This window comes from Moschus berezovskii, chromosome 4, assembly GCF_049115385.1.
Source record: "Moschus berezovskii isolate FMDL1 chromosome 4, NW_MosBer_1.0, whole genome shotgun sequence".
NCBI classification, from domain to species: Eukaryota; Metazoa; Chordata; class Mammalia; order Artiodactyla; family Moschidae; genus Moschus; species Moschus berezovskii.
Window position 1 is genome coordinate 108,794,920 of NC_142463.1, and position 16,193 is coordinate 108,811,112.

Below are 16,193 nucleotides of genomic sequence, written 5' to 3' on the forward strand. Positions count from 1 at the left end.
GGGAAACATTAACTTCATGCTGTCTATCATCCTAGGTTTAGCATGCGGTTTTGATCTTTCAGCCTGCTCACCCCTGCTTTGGTTGGAGGAGGTACACTGTGAGGTCCTTCCTTCACGTAATAATAGGATTCTCCACTACCCAGTAAGCAAAGATCCCAAGGCCAGAGAGGAGAACAAAGTAGCAACTGAGTCACTTCAGAAGATGGCTGACAGCAGTTTCAGCTAGGAAATGAGTTTAAGTGCTACCATCCTTCACACTAAAGAGACTGCCCAAGAGCACCATACCCATCACGGCAGGCAAGACAGGAGACTGGTGCTCAGAGGCAGATCAGGGCCAAGGACAGAAGGGGATGAGCCTAAATCTGGTATTCTGCCACTCCAGGGTTTCTCTTTTTAGACAAAAGCCAGAGATGAAATTCAAAGGGAAAGAGTAATGGAAAAGTTAGGCTTGAGCCCCGTGAGTGAAGGACTGCTCTGGTTTAGTGCTCACAAATGTATCTACCCGGGGAGATACTGTGTCCTTGGGGACTTTAAATTTCATCAAGGGGGAGGCAAGCTGGAAGGAAGGGAGCAGAGTTATCTGTTCCAGAGTAAACAAAGGTGGAGACTAAGCGGAGGCACTCAGAGCAAAGGGCTATTTGCCTCTCCCCTATGAGTCTGTGCTCTCAGTACGTGTAAGAAAAAGAAAGGTAATCAGCTGGAAAGCAAACCTAAACCAAGGAAAGGTGATAAAGTCAGTGGCTTATCCCACCAGACCCTACAAACAGAAGAGAGCTACACAATGGCCAGACATTCTAACCACCACCCACCCCCTGCAGACTAGGAATTTGGGAATAAGGCCACAATCAAAATGCTATTCAAAGCCCACTCACTCCCTCAATAGTATTCCTAAATTTTTTAGACCAGGAAAAAAAAAAAGCAAGAAATATCAGAAGTTGGGAGACAAGTATTAAAAACAGATAAGGTGAATTGTACACTTAAAAATGGTTAAAATAGTAAACATTTACTACTGTATCTTTACCACCAACACAACACACACACAGATGAGGAAAAAGACTGCGCTGAAATATTATGTTGCCATCTGTTTCAGTTTCACAAAAAAGTACAAAGGAGATTCAAAATGAAAGTGGATTTGACAAGGTGCTACATTATAAAGGATACATCTCCAGGTCAAGAGCAGTAGAGACGGTTTCAGAACCATCTCTAGTCGGCTCTGGACTTGTCCAGCTTCCCAAGGAGGGTTGGATGATAACACAAAGCAACCAGAAAAGTAATTATGTGACAATCCCACTAACGGCATGCAATATCATAAGGGAGGGCAGAGCTTCCAGCTCCAGGCGGGAAGAGCCTGCAAAATCCACATTCCAGAATGCCCTAAGAGGATAACAGGTAGTTCAGGCACTCCCACCCCTCCCTTCCCACAGGTGTTTCCTCAGAAGGAATTCAAAGTTCACTAGAACAGAAAGTCAAAAGACTAGGCACTTTTCAAGCTGGGGGGTAGAAAATACTGGTTTCATAAATATTTAACTATCACTCCACTTCCCCATCTGAATGAGGGCTTCCTCACTAGGTATCACTCAGCTCAGTAAGCAAATCTGGCAGGCTCTGAGTGAGGGAGAAGCTTAAGAAAAACCTGAAGCTGCTCACTCTGCTCTCACCCATCAGCCCAGGTTGGGGGAAAAAAAAATTTCCCTGCAAGGAAAATTACCAAATCCTGAGTGGAGTGAATGCCCAGGACATCCTAGGGGGGAAACCAAGTCCTTGGGGCTACTGAGGGTGGGGTTAATGATATCATCTACCCTAGAACCATTCCTAGCATGTCCTTACTTTGAGCCTGGCTCTACGTCAACACATGGCCAGTTCCTTAGAGCCATCCTGTCTCCCCCTTTAAGGGGATCTGGTCTCCAGAACAAAGGAGATGAGAAACTGTCACTAGTCATAAAGAGTCACCCAGCCAGTTCATCTCACTAGAATGATAATTAGAAGTTACGAACATAATGAAGAGAGGAAAAATCCACTGAGAAATGAGTGATTGAGGAAACCAAGCTCCCAGCATTTCCATGCCCAGTTGTAAAAACAAATGACTATTCTAACAATCTTTAAGTATTAACCTGGAGGGTAGCTGCTCCTCTCATTTCCCCAAAACATTAATTCTCAGCCACTCCCCAAAAGGGCAGCCAAAAGTGGGGAGGGGAGAACAAGGAATACCAATAAACCACAAGGGTTCTTTCATTAGATCTTCAAATTTTAGTAACAGTTACTTTCCTCTCCAGTCCCAGGATCCTCCAAAACCAAAGCCTCAACTCAGGAAATCAGTTCTACCCACTAGACTGCACCCTAGATCGTGGAAAACCTATGGCTTACTAAAACTAGCCCACCACTTCTCAATATAAAGCAGTTTCAAGAATCACTGTTCAATCTATGAGCTTTTATGTATGAACATACATAACAGTTTTAGTTGAACAAATATTTATTGAACGTAAAAAAAAAGACACTAAAGTGGGTACTCGGGAACTTAGAGTAGAAACATCACTTAAGAGATCCCTCGAAACTCCATCAGCCACACTGCCTAGGGCAACCAGAAACCTTGACAGAAACTGGCACTCCATCAGATTCTCTACCACATACTCTCGCTTATCAGCTCTGCTTGTAAGAAGTGTTCTTAAACGGTTCAGCTTGCACTCTTCACACTTCAGCAATAAAGGCCTGAATCTGGCAGAAGCTCCCGCCTTCCAGGTAGTTATGGAAGCTAGGCAGGTTTTGTTGGTTCCTACGTTTGCACTCACAGAGGCAGTGAAGTACTATCTCCTCCCCTCCAGTTTCACGTCGACAGAGTGGGTTTAGCAGCTGCAAGTGTTCCCCTTTAGAGAAAAGGGCCCCAGACCGGAGGATGGGAGGCGGTGCTGTGGCCTCAACCTCCTCCAGGGAGGGCACCGCGCTTCCTCAGTCGACTGCTGCCTCATTTCCTGAGCAGGAGGAGGGAGCGGAAAAGCTGCCAGCAGGCCAGGCCGGGGGCTTTCCGGCTGTTCCCACCTTCCACCCCCACCCTTTCACTGTAAATTCGGCTCTGCTTCCCTCCAGATCAGAGAGGCACCCACCCACTCTCACCCTTTGGGCCGGAAACCCCAAACGAAAGCAAAGTCCCCCACCCCACCGGGGAAGTGGGGGAGGGAGAGGCCGCTGAGCCCCTCCCCTGACCGCGCCCGACTCGGAGGGATTGAATGAATGAACCGGGAGAAAAGAGGGAAAAAAACACGCCTCAGACCCCGTGAGGCTCAATTCCTTGAAAAGTCAAGTGTGCTTGCTCCAGCAGCCAGTGTCCCCCTCACCCACTGGAGGTCTAAGTGAAGCTAAGCCCCACCCATCCTCCGGACTTCAGCTTCATCTCGGATTATGCTGGCCCCCCAAGGACCGTGTTCCACCGCAAAAATCCGGACCCACTTCGGGGTCCCATCTGCTCCAGCGCCTGCCTCGCCCTCATGCGCCTCGCCCTCTCCGTACCTGTTCTCGGGCCCGTCTTTCTCCCTCCACTTCCCGCTGGAGGCGCTCGGCCCTCTCCTCTGCATCATCGGCCTGCTGCTGCAGAACCTGGATCTTGCGCTTCACCGCCTCGATGGTGGTGATCCCGGCCATGGTCCCCACCCAGCTCCCGCTTGCCTTCGCGTTCCTGCCTCCTCCGCTCGGCGTTGCAGCCGCTTCTCGCCCCTACTTCCGCCTGCTCCGCCCTGAAATACCGGAACTCACCCACCCGCCCGGATGTGACGCTGCGACCGCCGCGCCCTCCCACCGCCCGGCGGGCGGGAAGGCAGTCCACTAGAGGGAGGCCCGCGGCCGAAAGCGACAGGGGGTCCGCCCAGTACGGCTGGGCGACCGCTCCCAGACTCTGCCTCGGGCCAGCAAAGGAGGGCGGGGTTGGGAAGAGGGAGGGCTACCATGGTAACCAGAAGGCGCGTAGTGGTTAAGCCTCTCCAGCCCTGGGCGGCCTGCCCACAATGGTTGACCTGTGCGGCCTACGCGCTCGCAGTTGACCCCTCACTCCTGGCACCTTGTGTCCTCTCCACAACATAAACACCCCACAAGCCTCTGCTTCACCCACCCCACAAATGCTCCAAACCCAGGGGCTAAGAAAAGCCTAGACTTTCTGGGCCCCTTCTTCTAGAGTGCTGCTCTCCAGCCTCCTTTCAAAGTCCGCTCAGGTAGGTGCTCTCCCAGCTCCTGAAAGTCAGTGAAGGGAATTAATGGGGGGTGAAGAGATGGGCAGTTTGGCAAAATTCTCGTTCTGTTTGACACCAGTTATGAACGTGTTCTATTCAGAATACTGGTCTTTTCCCCTGTTACTTTTGAGAATCAGTATACACCAGTGATTTACCAGCCTCTCCAAAACTTGCATGATTCAGTTCAGTTCAGTTCAGTTCAGTCGCTCAGTCATGTCCGACTCTTAGCAACCCCATGAACCACAGCAGGCCAGGCCTCCCTGTCCATCACCAACTCCCGGAGTTCACTCAAACTCAAGTCCATCGAGTCGGTGATGCCATCCAGCCACCTCATTCTCTGTCGTCCCCGTCTCCTCCTACCCCCAATCGCTCACAGCATCAGAGTCTTTTTCCAGTGAGTCAACTCGTCGCATGAGGTGGCCAAAGTATTGGAGTTTCAGCTTTAGCATCAGTCCTTCCAATGAACACCCAGGATCGATTTCCTCTAGAATGGACTAGTTGGATCTCCTTGCAGTCCAAGGGACTCTCAAGAGTCTCCTCCAGCACCACAGTTCAAAAGCATCAATTCTTCGGCGATCAGCTTTCTTCACAGTCCATGATTCAGGACTTTGTAATTAATGATCGCTTACAATTCCTTTTGTAGGTGAGGAAGGTGTCTTAAGCCTCCGTTTAATCAGAAGGAGTCCTCTATTACAGACTAGTGTCACCAGATCCTTTGGGCAACAGCACTGACAGGAGCATCTGAAGAACTATATATAGTATTGTGGGTCTCCGCCTTCCCTCTGGGTTAGTACTTTGACCAGTTTCACACTACTTCTGCTTCCAGGTACCCCAGGAGCTGTTTATCAGTTAGAAACCACCCCTACAGGCATTGCCATGCAGGATTTTTAGAAGCACAGTAATAAAGAGCCGGGAGGATTTTACTCTTCCCTCTTATCTCTTTGTATCCCTCCCACCTTCTCAGTAAGTAATAGTAATAAGCCTCTCCTGTGGTGCAGATCTCTTTTTCTCTAGAGAATTAGGATGTCCACCAGGATTTAAAATTAAGAATCCTGACCCCCAGGAAGATTGTAAGACATTGGTGCTGTGCTCAATGCCTTGTTCTGAAGACACTCCCACCAGAGCCTGTCTTATCTGCATTTAGAAATACTGAGCATTTAGACTAATCAGAGGAAACAGAAACAACTCAGACAAAAAGTAATTTCCTTGATAGAGTAACCTATACACTGATTTACCTCCTGCCCGCCCCTGCCCCGCTACCCCCAGGAAATGGCAAGAAAAAAAGCAGGGTTTGAAGTTTCAGTAAACTCTGCCCTGATGGCCTAAGAACTTTCCCAGCTGTCTGGAGAAATCTAATGAGAGGGATTATGGAAATAAAAATGAGACTTTGTCATCTCAGTGGTCATCAGCAGGGGACACTATTGCACTGCTCCCTTGCCCTACTGAAGAAGCAGACTTCATCTTAGACAAACCAAATGAGTGTTGAGAGCACCACTGCATTCCTGAGGCTGGTAGATTTGAACAGATAATCTTCTCGTGATCCAGGGAAACAGGTGGACTGACTCCTAATGACCTTTAAAAGCATGATGGACGGGCAGCAAGGGGCCTAGTGCTTTTGTTTTCCTGGTAACTAACAGTACAGTATATCAACAGGTGTATATGTCTGTCCTCTCCCTCTTCTCCCCATCCCTTTCACCTCCTGTCCTTAAAAAAAGTATAACTTGTGTGTCCTAACTATTGCATTCTCCTTTTGTTTTACCTTCAACAGCTTCTGATTTCATCTCAGATCAAAAGAACCTTCCACATGGTTGCACCACAGTGTGAATGTTCTTACCACCAGTGACTTGTACACTTAAAAATGGTTAAAATGGCAAATTTTACATTATGTATATTTTTTCACAATTAAAAAACAAAAAGGACCTTGGATGAACCTAGGGAGGAAATAAATGAAGTTCAGACTGACCTTGCCACACCCTCACCCTTTCTTTGTTCAAGGAGTCCTAGCAAATCCTATGCTTTCCAAATTGGCTTCTCAGGTAACCAGGACTCCCAGGTTCTCTTCCCCTTATATTTACATCAAAGTAATGGTGTTTGCAGCCATGAAACTAAAAGACGCTTACTCCATGGAAGGAAAGTTATGACCAACCTAGATAGCATATTAAAAAGCAGAGACATTACTTTGCCAAAAAAGGTCCGTCTAGTTAAGGCAATGGTTTTTCCAGTGGTCATGTATGGATGTGAGAGTTGGACTGTGAAGAAAGCTGAGCGCCGAAGAATTGATGCTTTTGAACTGTGGTGCTGGAGAAGACTCTTGGGAGTCCCTTGGACTGCAAGGAGATCCAGCCAGTCCATCCTAAAGGAAACCAGTCCTGGATGTTCATTGGAAGGCCTGATGCTGAGGCTGAAACTCCAATACTTTGGCCACCTCATGCGAAGAGTTGACTCACTGGAAAAGACTCTGATGCTGGGAGGGATTGGGGGCAGGAGGAGAAGGGGATGACAGAAGATGAGATGGCTAGATGGCATCACCGACTCGATGGACTTGAGTTTGAGTGAACTCCGGGAGTTGGTGATGGACAGGGAGGCCTGGCATGCTGCAATTCATGGGGTCGCAAAGAGTTGGACACGACTGAGCGACTGAACTGAACTGGATATGCTCTCTTGTTTATTAATCTCAAGGGCAGAAGCTGAGCTGTGAACTCCCTTCAAAGATGCATATATTATGTGCTGCTGACTCTGACCCTTGCTCTCTATTTGAAACCTGTTGCCTCCTCTTTATTTAGCACTTTCCCCAATTCCCATAGACACCTCCCTTTCCTTCTTTGACCCTTTGAGGCAGGAGTCAACAAACTTCTCTAAAGGGCCAGATAGTAAATATTTCTGAGTTTGTGGGCCATAGTGTGTGGCTGCCACTCTCTTGTAGGGGGAAAGTCATTAGGGCAATATGTAAATGAATGGGCATGGAAATGTTTGAATAAAACTTTGTAGGAAACCAGGCCGAAGCATCATGTACCCGACAGGTGATAGTTTGCTGACCCCATCTTTGAGAAAAGAAACCTTTCTTCCAGTTTCCATCTTCAGTTCAGTTCAGTTGCTCAGTCGTATCCGACTGTGACCCCATGGACTGCAGTACACCAGGCTTCCCAGTCCATCACCAACTCCTGGAGCTTACTCAAACTCATGTCCATTGAGTTGGTGATGCCATCCAACTATCTCATCCTCTATCGTCCCCTTCTCCTCCTGCCTTCAATCTTTCCCAGCATCAGGGTATTTTCAAATGAGTCAGTTCTTCACATCAGGTGGCCAAAGTATTGGAGCTTCAACTTCAGCATGCGTCCTTCAATATTCAGGACTGATTTCCTTTAGGATAGACTGGTTGGATCTCCTTGAAGTCCAAAGGACTCTGAAAGAGTCTTCTCCAACACCACAGTTCAAAAGATGGGTTAAGATGGAAACCCATCTTAACCCCAAGTTTGTTTGCCTCTTGCCTACAAGCTTCTCCTCCTATTTCTTGTTCTCTTACATATCTCTGAAGGGACTTAATGACTTTTGGGGAAAGCTAACAAGAGGGAGAGAAGTTGAATGAGGTTTTTTACCCATACTTTACATATTTAAATGGTTTTGGTAGCTTCCTATATGCCTATGAGCAGTTTCTTTCAAATGAATCTACTGAGTAGACCCTATCTAGGTGGGGGCTGACGTGTGCTTACGTGCATATGTGTAAGGACAAATAGAATTCATCTCCAACAAATTCCTTTATCTTCCCAATGGTATCAGTATATTGTCTAGAGCCTCTATGTCATTCTTTCTCTCCCCAAATCTTGGGTTAGTCTTGTTTGTTCTTTTCATTGTTCCTGGAAATACCTCCTCAAACCCATATACTAGCTGCTGCTGCTGCTGCTAAGTCACTTCAGTCGTGTCCGACTCTGTGTGACCCCATAATGGAAGCCCACCAGGCTCCCCTGTCCCTGGGATTCTCCAGGCAAGAACACTGGAGTGGGTTGCCATTTCCTTCTCCAATGTGTGAAAGTGAAGTCGCTCAGTCATGTCCGACCCCTAGCGACCCCATGGACTGCAGCCCACCAGGCTCCTCAATCCATGGGATTTTCCAGGCAGGAGTACTGGAGTGGCTTGCCATTGCCTTCTCCACATATACTAACTATACCAGCCTAAAGACTTTCCGAGAGAGTTGTTACAATTTTGTTACATCTCACAAAATTGTTATCAACTTGACATTGTCTCCATTTGTGAAAACTTACTCCCATGCCCATTTATTTGAACCAGAGAGATAGAGTCATCTATCCTTGTAACCTAAGTTAGGCAAGTCCAGCAGGCCATCAAGCTCTAGCCCAAAGTCCTGAAGTAACCTGTGGTGTTCAGAGTTTTCCAAGAAGGGAGAATGAATAGTTTGCAGTGGCGTAAACTTTTGGAAACTCTGAACATGTATCATGTATGTAATATGCTCTCTGTGTGTGACCTCTGGCATGATATATTCAACAACCCTCACCACTTCCCCAGGTCACTGAAAGTGGCAGAAGGCCAGAGAGGAGATCAGAAACCTAATAGTAAAGAAGTGAATGAGAGGCTCCAAAAACGTTTCCAAACCTCCTACTCTGTTTCTAGCTGTTTTCCAAAACAAAATGTGATTTTAAAAATACTTTCTTACTAACTCAGTGCTGAAAATTGACTGTATTTCCATCAATACTGGAACATTCTTTTGTTGCTATTAAGATTCCTGTGTTACTCTTCTTCCACAGATCTTTTCTTGTAGTCTCTCATTTATCTTTGTGGTTAACTTCAAGGTTGACGATAAAGGGGAACAGGTGACTATGAGATAACGTGAAGTGGAAAAGAGAATTTATTTCATTTTCAAGTGGGAAAGTTGGCCCTAGAGGAGCTGAATAATTTAGTCAGGGTCACAGAGTGGGGTCTGGTGGTAACAGCTTTACTCCCTGACCCTTCTCATTTCTGATATGTCATTCTCAGATTCTCTCAGCCGCCCTGTAAGCAGTGCTTTCTATGGCATCTCTGTGGCATACGGTCAGAGGCCCACACTGGCCAAGATAAATAAACCCATATAGGGCCAGGGTCATTGTGACCTCCTTTGTCCCATTGTGAAATCTGAGCTAGCTCTGCTGGGCAGTTGAGAGATGAGAGGTTCCCTATTAATACAGATATCTGCGTGCCAGTCCTTGGACACAAAAGCTAAGAATGTGGCATGGGGGAGGAGGGGGGTAAGTGCTAGCACTCTGGACTTGGCATCCCCTCCCTCTGTCCAGGACCTAGGAAAGAGAATTCAATTCCTGGACTGGGGGCAAGAAAAATGAGACTTCTGCATGTTTTAAAGAATGAAAGTATATGCCAATGAGGGTATACCAGCATGTGGCAAAAATGTGTGTGGGTATCTATGCTTATATTCTGAGAGTCCACAAGTATGTATGTGTCCAAGTGTGTTTAGAGTCCAGTTATTAACTTGAAGATCTATTTGCATAGATTAAACCCACCCCCCAGTTTCCCTATACTCACATCAGCTGCTTTCTTCTCTGCCAGCTCCAGCTTCTCCTGTGCATCCTTCAAAGCTTCAGAATACTTGTCCAGCTCATCCTCTGTTCCTTTCAGCTTCTTCTGCATGGCTGCCAGCTCATCTTCCAGCTATGGAAGCCCCAAGAGTCACACACAAGACATACACATACAACAGTGCAGACTCAGACCCTAGGCTCTTGAGCCTGACAGACCCCTGAGCTCACCCTCTATATTACCATCCTCAGAGAGACAACACACTTTCTTCTTCATCAGTTTCAGCCAACTGCCCCAGGAATTATGCCGTGGCCTTGGCCTGTGACCTTGTAATCTCTGACCCTAAAATGACCAGGCCATGCTGAGTTTTCATTAAGACATTGGGATGGTAAATATCTTCAGATGTCGATGTCTGTGACCCCATTTAAGGGAAAAGAGATGCTGCATGCCAAGCTCCCACCTTTTCCTCTAGAAGTCAGGAGTTCTTCCAAAACGTGATCCACAGCAGACAGACTGTGGCTCAGAAGGAGCCACTGACTTTCACAAGGTCACACAGGCAGTCTAAGGCAAATACCCTAGATGCCCTCTTCGTGTGCTGTGAGGCTGGGGAAGAAGAGGAGTCCCTCCTGCCCAAAGGATGAGCTGGCACCAGTGTTCACTGCCTTTCCCACCAAAACTCGTCCATTTCAGTTTTGTTCACCAGCCGGTAAGAGAACCCAAGGCTAAGGCCTACCTGCTTACTTCTTTCTTCTGCCTGCTTCTGCTCAGCTTCCGCTTGCTCTGCCCGATCCAGAGCGTTCTCCTTGTCCAGCTTCAGCATCTGCATCTTTTTCTTGATGGCCTCCATCCTGAACAGTGGCCGCTGGGGAGCTCACCTGTGAATACTGGAGGACTGGAGACTAGGGCAAGAAAGGAGGGGCTGCTGGCTGAGTGACCAGCTCCCAGACCTGGGCCTTTATTTCTGCCCATGGCTCCACCTCTAGTTCCTAATATGGTCTTTCCAGCTCCCTCCGCCCCGTCATTGTTCTCAGGGGAACACAGGGTGAGACACTTTGATGGACTGACATCACCAGCAAAGAAAAATTAGGGAACAGCTGAGGCTGATTTTAGACAATGGAAAGTGGGGGAGGGAAAAGGTTCTCCCTGACCCTGAAACTTTCCACTCACTCTGGGCAGCAAGGAAAGGGGAGGGGTCGGACACTGAAATAGAGAAGGGTGCTTTGGCAATTCTGGAATGGTTTTCACCCAAAGCATGACTGGTTTTCCTAGTTGCCCTTCAGCTTTCCCCTTACTCTCACCCAGACTGTGTTGGATGCTAATCAAATTCCATTGGTTGAGTTTTACCTTTTGATTCCTGGTATTTAGGGAGCTTGAGCAACAGTGAAGAGGGGAGATCACCCATGATCCTTGACAATTCCCTAGATCCCCAGATCAAATTACTGTGCTATTTTGAGAGTCTCTAATTGGCAGGGAGACATTATTCTTCCCCGCTTAAGAACCAGGGGGATGGACTAAGAGCGTAGGGTTGGGATTTGGATGGCCATCCCAGAGTTCAGGCCAGTGGGCAGGGAAAAAAAAAGTGGGAGACAGAGTAAACCAGATAGGATCATGTCCTCCATTCCCCACAGTGATCTTTAAATAGAACTTTTATACCCACACAGACCCAGGTCTTGTTGCTCTCTCCTCTTCTCACCCTCTGCTCCCTTCTTAACTGCCCCTAGTCATCATCATATTCATCATTACCAGCTCTGTTCTTCCTGGCTTAGCTCCAGGCTATGTTCATTCCACTAGGAGCCTTGCTACTGACAGGTGGTAGTTGATCCCAGACACAGGCACCATACAATCTGAGAATATGCCAGAGAGAGGTGGGCACTGTTCAAGGTGACCTAGACTACCAGGGGAAAATATAAATGGTGCTCATTAGTCATTATGTCAAGGATAGATGGGTGGTGTTAATACTAGGCTCCAACAATGGGGTGACTGAAACACCTACTGCTAATCACTAGAGGTAAATACACAGATAGAACCATCAGCTCACTCTTGAAAGAAAACAGAAAAACCAAAGACCCCTACTATTGGCCTTAGGGAACAGGAGTCCCAGGGACAGGAAGCATTGGATAATAAGGTGGGGAGATTGAATAAGGAGGAGAAAAACACAAGGACAGGAAAAGATCGGAGTACAAGGAAAAGAGGCTTCACAGGTGGCACTAGTGGTAAAGAACCTGCTTTCCAATGCAGAGGAAATAAGAGATGCGAGTTCGATCCCTAGGTCGGGAAGATCCCCTGAAGGAGGACATGGCAACCCACTCCAGTATTCTTGCCTGGAGAATCCCATGAAAGAGGAGCCTGGCGGGCTATAGTCCGGGGGGTTGCTAAGAGTGGGACATGACTGAAGTGACTTAGCATGCACACACAAGGGAAAGATAGAGGAGGATTTGACACCCAGACTCCAGTTCTCCCCTGCTCCCACACTAGCCCTCCAGTTTAAGATTGAAATCCACATGGGTTGCAGCCACTAGTCTTCCAAAAGGGGTCCTGGAGAAAATAGGTTCAGTAAAAAAACAGGAACCCCAGAGCCCCAGAAGTTGGGGTAAGAAAGAGCATGATGCCAAATTGCCTACTGCTGTAAGAATATGTTTGACATTTAGTTGGTTCCTAATTAAACAACCCAATATCAAACATATCACACAGAAGCAGGCAGAAGAGCTTTCCTGGCCCTCTGCCTTCTTCCCCACTGCAAAGAAAGGGCAGAGCAGACACGTCAGGTACCAACTCCTGAGAGCCATCTCTCTGGGGAAAGGGCACCAACCCCTGCTCTCCACCTCCTAAGACAGCCGGCTCTTACTCATCGGCTCTTCGTGCCATCCCTGTCTTGGCTCCTTTGCTACCAGTGCCTGGCCTTTGCTTGATCACGCTAGCTTACACCAGGAAGAATATCTGGCAGCCCTCTGCATCCAGGCACCTATCCTTTCTAAAAGCTCCAACACAGTTTCTTCCCCTGGTGTCACGGCCTCAGCGCTCAGAGGATCAACGGTGTCAGCAGCTCCTTGTCAACCCTGCCACCTGCTCCCCTCATTCCCCTCCAGCTGCCCCAAGGCTTTCCGGGAGTGGGGGTGGGGGCTTGCACATCCTGCTTTACCTTTCCAACACCCCCACAAGACTGCTGAGGGCCTTTCAGTGGACACTTTCCTGGAACCCACCTACTCCTGAGAACTAGAGATGAGTAGCCATGAGAAACTTCCAGAAGGCTTGGTTGCTTTTTCCCACCATGTTATCCCTTCTCACCTTCTCCCATGTCCTCCAAGCATCCTCCTCCTCAAAGTCACCCTTGGATGTCCGGAAAAGAAGCGTGACCGGTCTTACCAGCAGGCTCCAGCCCAGGCTCCAGAGAAGACTTAAGGACAGCCTCTCCTGCCTGGCAGAACTGAAACCAGGATTTTGGAAGGACAAGGTGAGGGAGGGAAATGCCTCTGCCCAGAAACAGCCTGCAGTCCTTGGGACTCTCCTCTTCTGGGGCTCTTTACAACGCGCTCCTGAGCTGGCTTCTTTAGGGGTCTTTGCTCACAGGTGCCTGCTTTTCTGGGAGGTTTTTCTGCTGAAGAGAATCGGGTCTGTTGAATGTCCTGTGGCAGGCAGATGCTTCTCTTTACTGTGGCAGAAAGGAGCCCGAGTTATAGCTGCACTGGTGGGGTGGGGGGCTTGGGTGGAAGTGTGGGGGTGGGAGGAGGCGGCTCTGCTTCAGCCCCCAGGCCTGTTCCATGTGTCCTTGTTCCCATTAGTCCGGACACCCCCACCCTGCTCAACGTGCACACACAAACGATCTGCCAACTTGACAGTGCCCTTGATCTAGATCGATAGCTTGTCCCAAGCTCTAGTCAATTTGTATTGTGCGGCTCTTGCCTTCCAGGGAAGACTAACAAATGGGCCTACAAGCCCCAAGGCAGACACCTGTGGTGTTGTCTTATGGCTTTCGGTCTGCGTGTAATTCTTTTCCTTTCTTGACCTTCCTCTTTTACCCTTAACGCCCACACCTGCCCCAAATTCTAGTTCCCTTCTCTGGAAACCATGACTGCCCTGGAGAACCACAGACTGGAGGCAATGAGGCTGGGAAAGGGACTTTAGCAGGAATTGAAAGGACTTTAGTGTTTGGCAAACTCGGGAAACAGAGGCAGAGACAGGAAATATTGATGTAAGAGAGGAGCAGCTCTCCCCCAGGAAGAGACTGACAGGGTGGCATGTCCAGGCGGAAACCTCAGATGGCCTCTGATGAAAGCGTTCCAGCTGTCCTGGAAGTACTTTCTGTGTAGCCATTTCAAACCAGACTGAGTCCTTTTGAGCCTGAGGAGATGGGTAAGGCACTGGCCACAGAGGGAAAAGGGGCTGGGAAGGTATGAAGGGGTGAATTACTCAGCTGATGTGATGAAAGCAGACAGAGCAGGCAGAGAGGATCAGAGGTGATGTGCTCCGTAGGGGGCCGGACTGCCAATACTGGAGCTAGCCTGGCACTGACAAGCCCTGGGGAGGCAGGCCAAGGTCAGGGATCGTGGCAAAGGGGTGGGGCGTTCTGTGGGCCCAAATGAACAGAAAAGAAAGAAAAGGGGTTGAGGGAATGTGGTGGGAGATGAGGGGCAGCCAGGTAATGGAGTTGAAATAAAAATAGAAGAACTATCAAAGGACAGGAAAACATCATTATGGGTTATCATCTCTGCTAAATGCTTTATTTAATCCCCATGGTAATCTAGTGAGGTAGGCATTATCTCCATTTTACATATAAAGCCCTGTAACCCAGAAAGTTAAAGTTACTTGCTCAAGAACACACAGGCAGTAAGTGACAGCCAGAATTCAAACCCAAATCTCATGGAAGACTGCTCTCCCAACACCAGGCTATGCTACCATGTATGAGGCAGTGGGTGGCTGGGAGACAGATCCAAAGAGGAGAGAAGGGAGGTGAGACAGCCCTATAGGGAGCAGAACGGAGGAACAGGCAGAAGGAATGGGAGACTCCGTCTCTTAATGGGTCAAACCCAGGACACGTGTGTGGTTTTGTCTCCTGTAAAACTCCCACCATACCTGTCGTGACTTGTTCACCACCTGCCTCCCCCACCAGCCTGGAGCTCCATGTATCGTTTGGTGTCACAACTCAAGAGCAGTTATTGACTAAAGATTAGAGGGCTTGGGAAGCAGGGCTGATGGAGACTGGAGGATGAATGGACATTTAGGACAGAAAGAGAAAGACAGGGCTGGGATGGAGAATGATGTTTGAGCTGCATAAGGGGCCTGGCCAGGGGGCCAAGCAGGGCACCTGTGAAGGGCTTGGGTCATGGGAAATCTCCTAAGAGGGAAGTGGGAGGATACCTACTGCAGGCCAAGGACTGCGCTTGCTCTCTACACGCGTTTATTTAATCCTCATAATGTTTCTATGAGATGGGTATTCACTTTCAGAAGAGAAAACTGAGGCTCAGAGGAATAACCTATATATCCACAATTAAGAAGCCACGCCACTTTGAAGCCAAACCTGACTCCAAAGTGTGTGCTTTTCTCTTTATACCTTGCTACCGCTCTGTGCTGACCAGTGTGGTAAGGAGAGGAGGAAGGAGAAGTTCTGATAGGTAAGATGAAAGCGGCGCATTGAAGGACAGAGGCAGACTTGGGGCATAGGGGAAAGAAAAGGTGTGAGTTTTGCAGTGTGGACAGAGCCACAGTGTTGAAAGCAGGAAATCATCAGTGTGGGAAGGATGAGTCACCAATGAGAGTGCAGATGGTAAGGTGAGGGATAAGGGGATAATACGCACAATGGCAGTTAATCAGAGTGATGGTGTGTTTCTGCTCCTGTTACTGGCTGCAAAGTGGGAGTCTCTCTGGCTTGAGATATCATTTGTATGTAAAGTGGATCTTTATGAGTAAGGTTCTCTGTGGCCTATAGATGCGTATGATTAATTAGTGCTTTTCAGAATTTTGAATGGATTAACATGCTACATGCTCTTTCTAATCCCCCATAAATCCCACCATTTCTTTCCCCCTCATAACTGCTATAATTACCTGCCTAACCCCTGAAGCGGAGAAGGCAATGGCAAGCCACTCCAGTACTCTTGCCTAGAAAAATCCCATGGATGCAGGAGCCTGGTAGGCTGCAGTCCGTGGGGTCTCTAAGGGTCAGACATGACTGAGGGACTTCACTTTCACACATTGGAGAAGGAAATGGCAACCCACTCCAGTGTTCTTGCGTGGAGAATCCCAGGGACGGGGGAGCCTGGTGGGCTTCCGTCTATGGGGTCACACAGAGTCGGACATGACTGAAGGGACTTAGCAGCAGCAGCAGCAACCCCTGAAGGCATTTGAATTTGGAACCCTTTGATTTCGAAGAGGTGAGCATTCAGACAGAAATTCAGCGGGAAGAGACTTTTCCAAGGCCTCACAATAATTGGCAAAGTCAAAACGTAAAATCCAGTCCTACTGACATCA

The 16,193-nt window shown here is 48.2% G+C and overlaps 1 protein-coding gene across 14 annotated transcripts in view; it reads right to left on the reverse strand.

Moving 5' to 3' along the window:
• TPM3 (tropomyosin 3) overlaps positions 1-10,681 on the reverse strand; it is a 28,378-nt gene extending 17,697 nt beyond the window's left edge. For 6 of the 14 annotated variants that reach the window (XM_055403999.2, XM_088835792.1, XM_088835795.1 and 3 more), the window contains exons 1-2: positions 10,465-10,680; positions 9,741-9,866 (exon numbers count right to left, since the gene is read on the reverse strand). In XM_055403999.2, coding sequence (XP_055259974.1) covers positions 9,741-9,866; positions 10,465-10,578 — 240 coding nt within the window. In that variant the 5' untranslated portion in view covers positions 10,579-10,680. Of the gene's footprint in view, positions 1-3,501; positions 4,799-9,740; positions 9,867-10,464 lie in introns of those variants that run through there. The other 8 variants (XM_088835799.1, XM_088835798.1, XM_055404001.2 and 5 more) reach the window with 6 other exon arrangements.
• Positions 10,682-16,193: the final 5,512 nt, after the last annotated feature.